General features: G+C 47.9%; 1 protein-coding gene across 1 annotated transcript in view; it reads right to left on the bottom strand.

The window, feature by feature from the left end:
* Positions 1 to 416: 416 nt before the first annotated feature.
* LOC140202057 (histone-lysine N-methyltransferase 2B-like) overlaps positions 417 to 9,217 on the bottom strand; it is an 82,949-nt gene continuing 74,148 nt past the window's right edge. The window contains exons 17-19 of the mRNA XM_072266913.1: positions 3,672 to 3,773; positions 2,022 to 2,132; positions 417 to 494 (exon numbers count right to left, since the gene is read on the bottom strand). Coding sequence (XP_072123014.1) covers positions 417 to 494; positions 2,022 to 2,132; positions 3,672 to 3,773 — 291 coding nt within the window. The remainder of the gene's footprint in view (positions 495 to 2,021; positions 2,133 to 3,671; positions 3,774 to 9,217) is intronic.

Genomic DNA, 9,217 nt, shown 5'->3' with positions numbered 1-9,217 from the left:
GGAGGAATTTTTTCTGTCAAAGGGTGGTAGATCTGTGGAATTTATTGTCATTGAGGGCAGTGGGGACCATGTTAACTTAGGCAGAGATTGATTAAGGGTCAAGGGTTAGAGGGAGAAGTCAGAAAATAAAATCAGGCATGAATGAATGGCCTTACTCTGCTCCTTCATCTCATGAAAAAAAACTCCACCAGAGGCAAACACTTGTAACATCGGTTTAACTCTTCAAACTCACACCCGTCCAACTGATCTCCCCCCACCGCTCCCCAAACATCCCACTGCTGGTCACTTGGGAATATCCTGAGGAACAGATCCCAGAGATGGAGGGGGGGGCAGAGACTGGTATCTGAAGTCCGATGGAAGGAGATGCGTGGCTCTCCTGGGAAGAAGGGCTGGTACGGGAAGCGAGCTGCAGCTACTCACTTGGGTAAACTCCCGCTGTCCTCCCAGTATTTGGAGTCCTCCACCTTGAACCACGGGAAGATGCGCTCCATTTGCTGTCCCCAGGTGGCGTGGGCGGGTGGGGGAGATATTGAGAGAGAAGGCAATGTTATTCCTTTTGACATTCCAGCCCAATGCGCGTTAATGTGGGAGGCCGTTGCATCACTGTTTGGTACAGCAATTCCAATATGCAGGAATGCAAGAAGCTGCAGAGAGCTGTGGACTCAGCCCAATACATTACAGGTAAATCCCTCCCCACCATCAGTATTATCTACACAAGGCGCTGCCCAAAGGCAGCAACGCCCAACATTATATCCCCACCATCTGGGCACAGCTCCCATTTTGCACAAAGTACAGAAGCCTGAACTCCCACACCAGCAGGTCCAAGAACAGCTACTTCCCTTTAACCATTTAATTCTTGAATCCTAATCACTGCATTGTAATAGCAACACCGTGATCACTTTGCCTTACAATGGACTCTGAATTGTTTGCCCTAGTTGTGTTCCTTCTGGTATAAAATTATGTACAACTTATGTTTGATTAGATTTAAAGATTACTTTTATTTGATACATGTACATCAAAACATACAGTGTCCTTTGCCTCATCGTTTTCTGCAACGTGCTGGGAGACCTGCAAGTGTCACCATGCTTGCCCGCCAACATAGCATGTCCACACCTCACTAACCCTAAACCTCACGTCTTTGAAAAGTGGGAGGAAACTAGAGCATCTGGTGGAAATCCGCACGATCACAGGAGAACGTACAAACTCCTTACAGACAGCAGTGGGAACTGAATTTCCATCGGTGATCTCTGGTGCTGTAAAGCAATGACGCTAACCGTAACGCTCCTGCGCTGTCCTACTTATGTGAATGGTCAGACTCTGATGCAGCTGCCAAGTCCGTTTTTCATTTCACTGTGCACTGGAACCTCCTCCAGCCTCCACCTGTGACACCCTCCGGCACCTACTCCCCTCCCTGTTTCTGTGACCCCTACTGGGCCCTACACTCTTTCCCATCTCTGAGACACCCTCTAGCCCCTACACTCCTCCCCATCTCTGTGACACCCTCTGGCTCCTACACCCTTCCCTGTCCCTCTGAGCCCTTCCGGTCCCTATAACCCTCCTCATCTCTGTGATGCCCTCCAGCCCCCACACTTCACCCTGCCTTTGAGGGGTGTAGGGGCTAGTGATCACCACTAGCCCCTACACCCCTCCTTATCTCTGTGACCACTTCCTTCCCATTTCAGTGATCTCCTGTCTCTGTAACCCCCTCCCATTTATGTGATCCCCTCCAGGCCCTACACCCTCCCCGTCTGTGGAACCCCCCCCTTCCCCTACACCCATCCCTACCTCTGTGATCCCTCCACCCCTACCACTTTGAGGAATTCGCCTCTTGGCTAAGGGTCTGAGGTAAACTCTCCCCCTCTCCCGCCAGGTGCTGCCTGACCTGCCAAGCCTTCGTATACGTGGCCTTTCTTTTCAGGTACCCACCATCGGCGGCTTTCTAGCCTCAGCACCCAAGTGTTTGGGAACAGTCACTGGAGGGTCGGGGTCAGGGAAGCGAAGCCGGACTAATGGGGAGGTACCTTTATGAAGTAGGCTTTGGCAGAGACGCTGGCTCGCTTGGCATCAGGATGTTCCAGCTCCTCGTTGATGCTGCTCTGAATGATCCGTACTACATCATCGGAGAAGCCCAGCTGCAGGGAGGGAGAGTGCTAGGTGAGGAGGCTGAACGAGAGGGTGAAGGTGCAGGGAGGGGGACGCGGGTGGGGAAAGGTTTAAGGTGGATGCACTTGAGGGGGTCAATGGACCCTCGTTTCACAATTACACTCCCCCCAAAAAGGCAGCTGAGCAGGCTACCTGCACCCAGTAAGTAATTTCTAGCTTTCAAGCAATGAGGCAGTGTTGAGGGAGCTTTACTGTGTGTCTGACCCCAGGAGTGTGTAATGGGACAGAGTGTCTGACCCCATGAGCATGATGGGATTGTGATGAGGGAGCTTCACTGTGTCTGACCCCAGGAGTGTGTGATGGGACAGCGCCCAAGGATGACCCGTTGTGTGGGAGTGGTCACGAGCTCCACCTTCAAAAATGTGTCTCTAACTGTGATTTCCCCAACTGAGAGCCCGGTGCACCAACTTGTCTGTCCTCAGGTAGAACAGCACCTTCCCAAACGCTTTCTCAGATGCCAATGTATCATCTACACCAACAAAGTGCTCCATGGCCTCCAAGCACTACCCCAGTTATTCCAAGGTGCAAAATGCACTGCACCCTGCGTTCATCCTCTGCCAGCCGAAACAGGGTGTTGTCTGAGGATGGACAGGCAGCCGCCCTTGCTAGTTCCCCGGAGGTCCGTGACTGTCAGGAGACCGATCCAGCGTGGTGGCATAACAGTCCAAAATGAGAAACAAATAGAATAAGCACCGCTAAAGTATAGCAGCAGTGTCTGCTGATAAATTCGCAGAGTGAGTGGTGTTCCTGGATAGAAAAATTTGCAACTTCCCGCAGTTAAACGGCTCCTGCGGCATTAGTAGATCCTGTCGGTCTGCTGACCCTAACTCTCTGGGGTCCCAAGGAGAGCTGGAGCAAGTCACAGATGGTCCAGCAGGGTGGACGAGTAATCTTCTGTTGCTGGGGCAGTTGGAAAGTGCCCAGCACTCAAGTCCCTTTTAGCATGACACCAGAAATTCCAATGCCAGGAAAGGCTCCATCAGTCTCCAGGAACTCCCAGGCCATGAAAGATCAAGACATCCAAAATGCTCTTGCACCCACACTGACTGAAAAAACACAGCACAGCAGGAGGAAGAGGGTGCTCTCCCAATGTTAGCAGGACAATAACTATGTCTCTCTCCCTGCTTTTGGAGTGAAGCGGCTTCCTGGTAAGTTGCTAGCAGCCACAGTGAAAAGCAACACAGTTAGCAGCCATCAACAAACACAGTCCAAACAGATGGATAAAGCTCCAAAAGAAGCCGTCACACTAAAATAGCCACTCACTCAGAAATTCAGGACCTCTGCACCTCCTCCAATATATCTAACACACTTTAGCCAGCAGTTTTCGTCAATTTCTTTCAGTTCAATCCAAAGCTTCACATGGTGTCTGACCCCAGGAGTGTGTGATGGAATGGTGTGGAGAGAGCTTCACTCTGCGTCTGACCCCCAGTGTGTGATGGGACCACGTGGAATCATATTAATTTGAACACCCATCTCCCCCCCGGGCCCCTCGCTTGCTCCAGACTCACCACCGAAGTGTAATCACCCTCGTCAAACTTTTGCTTCACCATGTCCAGGTCATAGGGAGTCCTGGTGTCAACCTCCTCCGAATCCTCATCACCCGGCGGCCCCTGAGATTGAAATCCAAAAGAGAGAAAGAGCTTGATGTTTCTACAGCTGTTTTATTCAGTTTCTGCCCCCGCTCCTTCATCCTCATGCTCTACGACTAATAATAGCCTTCTTAACCACCCTAACCACCCTATCAACTCGTTGGCAACTTCAGGGGAACCTATGGACGTGGACCTCAAGATACCTCTGCTCCTTCACACTGATAGGATTCCATTAACCTTGTACTCTACCTTCAAATTCGACCTTACAAAATGTACATTACCACTTGAGGAAAGATATATTGACATTGGAGACGGTGCAGTACAGGTTTACTGGGTTGATTCTGGAGATGAGGGGGTTAACCTATGAGGAGAGCTGATTGAGTCGCCTGGAACTATACTCACTGGAATTCAGAAAAATAAGCAGGAATCTTTTAGAAACAGAAAAGAAAGAGTCAGGAAAGCTATTCTTATTGGTGGGTGAGATTGGAACTAGGGGACAGAGCCTCAAGATTCAGAGGAACTGCTTTTCCCACGCGGGTGAACAGGAGAGGCCACCTCATTACATGCACTTATGACACAGATAGATTTTCACAAAGCAGGAGAATTAAGGGTTCTGGGTGGAGAAAAAAAAGGAAGGTAGGTGGAGCTCAATCCATTACCAGATCATCTATGATCTAATTGAATGGCACAGCAGGCTTGATGGGCCTGACTTCCCAGTCCTGCTCTTATTTCACATGTTCTTATGGTCTCTCCCACAGCCTCTGGAGCACAGCAAGCTCCCGCAGACAAGAAGGAAGGTGAGAGCCATGAGTGTTACTGAGGAATCTGTGAGTAAATTGGCTGTTGGTGGGAACGTGGGGGGAGAACAAACAGGACACACATGAGTGAGTCAGCACAAACTGTTTTACTCCTATGTGGAGCATCCGCCTGGAAGTGAGTTTCAGATCATCTCCCAAACCTCCCTCTCCCCCTCCCCCCAACAATCCACTCTTTCCCAACACCCTTTGGATGTGGAAAATCCCTCAGCTCTACCCCTTAGCAGAAGGCAAATCGCCCTCTGTGAATCACACCAGCAGAGGTGGGCGGGGGAGGAGATGGGTGGAGAAAAAAATTAAATTGCTGGGAAGGGTGAAGGGAAGGAGACGGCAAGGGAAGCATGTGGCAGAATGAGATGCTCTCTCAACCAGCAAGACTTGATAGGATGAAGGTTTCTTCCTTTGCATTGAAAGGAAAACCCAAGATCAGGCAGAGGGAGAAGGTTAATTCCGCTTTGCTCGGTTTCTCATCCCGCAGACTCTGTCTGACTAGCTGAGTGTTTGTTTTCTGGACTCAGCCTGCTGAGTCTGTGTTGTGCATCAACTATTCACACCAATCCTACTTCATCCTGGAACATGTCCTTTGGCCCACGATGTTGTGCCTTTCGTTTAACTTACGGCATGATCACCTAGCTTATCACTCTTCATTCTTCTGTCATCCAAGATTCTCTTAAATGTCCCTAATGTATACGCCTCTCCCACCACCCCTGGCAGTGCATTCCACATACCCACCACTAGGTGTAAAAACACTACCCCTGACACCCACCATATACTTTCCTGCAATCACCTTAAGGTTATGCCCTCTTGTATTAGCCATTTCCAGCCTGGGAAAGAGGGGCGGGCTGTCCACACAATCTCTGTCAAGTCACCAGTCATCCTGCTGCTACAAAGAGAAAAGCCCTAAGCTTGCTCAACATTTCTCCCCACATTCCCCTCAACCCTCGCCCTACTTACCCACACGCGAGGAGTCAATTTAGTGGCGTATTAACCCACCCACTCCCACCATCTTTAGAACACGGAACAGTACAGCATGGGAACAGGCCCTTCGGCCCACAATACTGTGCTGTACCTCATCCTTTCTCCCTGCACATTAACAGCTTCTTAAATGCCTCTATTGTATCTGGCTGCACCACCCCGGCACCCACATCCCTCTCTGTGCAACAAAAAATGTCCCCAGTCATCTCCTTTAAACTTATCCCCCTCACCTTAAATGTACACTTCATGTATTAGACTGTTCCACCCGGGGGTAAAATATAACACCTGTCTACTGTATCTATACCTCTCAGTTTTATAAACCTCTATCATCGCCCCACAACCTTTGCCGCTGCAGAGAGAACACCTCAAGTTTGTTCAACCTCGCCTTCCAGCACACGCCCTCAAATCCAGGCAGCATTTCCACCCTCTCGAAAGCCCCGCAGCCTTCCTGTGATGGGACGACCAGAACCAAACACAATAGAAAGCACAGATCGCAGACAGCCAGTGTCTTTTCACCAGGGTGCAGATGGCCAACATAAGCAGGCATCGCAGGAAAGCATAGGGAGGATCCCAAGGGTAGTTTTATTTTAAACCAAGAGTGGTAAGTGCATATGGAAAGGGGTGGTAGTGGAGGCAGAGGCAGACGTGTTCGGGATAGTTAAGAGACTCTTAAATAGGCACATGGATGAATGAAAAATGGAAGGCTATGTGGGAGGGAAGGATTAGATTAATCTTGGAGTTGGTGATTGTGGCCAAAGGTCCTGTACTAGGCTGTACTGTTCTATGTAGCCTAACTAGAGTCCTATAAATCTGCAACATGACTTCTCGATTCTCAAGCTCAAGGCCTTCACTAATAAAAGCATGCTGTAGCAGTTACTTCAAAACAAACCAAAATCGCTGAGAGACTAATCAACGCTGTATGACATGCTTTCAAATTGACCAAGGTACATTCGGTCCTTTATTATGAAACTAGCAAAGACGAATAATCTTATTTTGATAAAAAACTAATGAAATTAAATTAGCGTTATAGCAATCTTAGCAGTTAAAATCAGTGTAACTAAACTTTCCAGTCAGCAATATCAGAATTAGCGTCCTACACGTATCTTAGCGAGCAACAAAAAAATCCATGGCTCAACAAGACTAAACAAGTAACAAGGACAAAGGGTGACAACGTAACTGTACTCATTTGCTTCTACCATGTCCAACCCACTTGACAGATTACCAAACTAAACACACCACAAAATAGATACATGGCTCCTTCATTCAGCTCCTTAATTAATACACTAGCACAATTCCAACTCCTCCAAGAGGACCATTACCCCGTCATAGGATTTGGAGGCTTGCATGCCTCAGTGACCCAGGGAGTTATGTTGGCTAGAGTTGTAGCTTTATGCTTTAGTAGGGTCACCCATGTCGAACAGGTCAAAGGGTAGAGGCCAGACTGAGAGAGATCCACCAGTACTCCAGGTTTAGTGGTTCAGCTCAGGGCGAACCCCCTGACTGGTAGAGTAAAATTCACAGGCCATTTGTTTTAGGCTGAAGAAGATACTTGAGGCCCTGACACCCATGTCTCATTCTTCAACGGAACAAGTTCAGGAAATTCACTACGCAACTCCTAATTATCCAAAGCTTGCACTTTATTGTCTCTGTACAAACAACAACGTAATTATGTTGACCCTGGGCCAACAGCTTAGAAAATGAATTCTACTGTTCCCTCTGTACCAATACTCACTCAGACCACTTTTCCAATTGATAGCACCAAATAGGGGATCACCATTGGCCAGATGATCAATCCTTTCTTCGACCAGCCTGAGGTAGGGGTTCTTCCTTGCAATGGTGGGTCTCTTGAGAGAGTTATCGCTGATAGCACACTCAAAAGTGTCTACTTTTATTCTTGTTCCTTACCAATTCATTCCAGTGTCACTGGCTAGGTCATCTGATTGACCTTTAGTACCTTTTTATTGGCTCTGCTCCAGGCTAGCACCCATTTATAGCCCTCTTCCCAGCAAGTGACAATCAGTAATTTATGGCTCTTTGTTCTCTTCAGTAACCAGCTCAAATCACTCCAGACAGGCACCAAGCCCAACACTCAGAAACCTGCATGTTATGTTATATCAAAGATCATCTCACAAGTATCTTCTTTGGAGATGATTTCTAGTTCAGCAGATTGTGTCTACTTTAAAACACAGAAAGCAAAGCAACTTCACCTCACAAAATGGAGGATGTAAAATAGTTCCACAAAATGGTAGCCTCCATCTCAAAGCACATGGCAGAAACAAAGACAATTGCTCTGTCTGCTTCCACCGTCCTTGACCCATTCGAGTTCAATGTTTTCTTTCATATGTTAAATTCACCATGGCCAACATATTCACCCTCTACCCTCTGGAGGCCACATCTGCCAGGTTGCTTGAAGAGTTTGCATACTTCCATTGACATGCTTGCGAGACCTTAAGAATGTCTGAAATTCCGTTTGCAATGAAGGTTTGGAACCGGGATGTTTCATTCTAGCTATACTTCAGCACAGTGGTACTATCAGTCTAACACAGAGTCCTGAAGACACATGTGCAACTCTTTCCTCCACAATGTGTCCATATGGCTTGCCATCGTAGCAGCGGTGAGCTTCGTACTAGGGATGAAACTGACTTCAACAGAGCTACCCTAGATCTTCCCACGCTAAAAGCACTGTGCATCCGAGAGAGGGTGTTGTGCAATGATAAGTAGGTCACTGCTCTATAGCCAACTTTGCTTGCGTCTGTAAACTCTGCAGCAGTAACCTCTTCAAAATCCAAGGGTTCCAAACATCTAACAGCCTTGAAGTATTCCTGTTGGTAGAGTTCTTCCAGCCAGCTTGTCCACTCAAGAACAACTGATGTTGGCATAGTGTCATCCTAGCTCAACCCTTTCTTTCATAGATCCTGCAGGATATTAACAGGTAGCACCAACCGAACTCAAGATTCCTCAAGGATTATAGACGGAACTAACTCCCCCCTCTGGAATTGGCCTAACTTGGATCATGATCTTAAACTTGAAATTATGACACTCAACGCACTCTTAGTCATAGTCATACTTTATTGATCCCGGGGAAAACTGGTTTTCGTTACAGTTGCACCATAAATAATAAATAGTAATAGAACCATAAATAGTTAAATAGTAATATGTAAATTATGCCAGTAAATTATGAAATAAAGCCAGGACCAGCCTATTGGCTGACGGTGTCTGACCCTCCAAGGGAGGAATTGTAATGTTTGATGGCCACAGTCAGGAATGACTTCCTATGACGCTCTGTGTTGCATCTCGGTGGAATGAGTCTCTGGCTGAATGTACTCCTGTGCCCACCCAGTACATTATGTAGTGGATGGGAGACATTGTCCAAGATGGCATGCAACTTGGACAGCATCCTCTTTTCAGACACCACCGTGAGAGAGTCCAGTTCCATCCCCACAACATCACTGGCCTTACGAATGAGTTTGTTGATTCTGTTGGTGTCTGCTACCCTCAGCCTGCTGCCCCAGCACACAACAGCAAACATGATAGCACTGGCCACCACAGACTCGTAGAACATCCTCAGCATCGTCCGGCAGATGTTAAAGGACCTCAGTCTCCTCAGGAAACAGAGACGGCTCTGACCCTTCTTGTAGACAGCCTCAGTGTTCTTTGACCAGTCCAGTTTATTGT

This window comes from Mobula birostris, chromosome 8 (assembly GCF_030028105.1).
Source record: "Mobula birostris isolate sMobBir1 chromosome 8, sMobBir1.hap1, whole genome shotgun sequence".
NCBI lineage: Eukaryota > Metazoa > Chordata > Chondrichthyes > Myliobatiformes > Myliobatidae > Mobula > Mobula birostris.
This window is presented reverse-complemented; position numbering and strand designations above follow the sequence as displayed.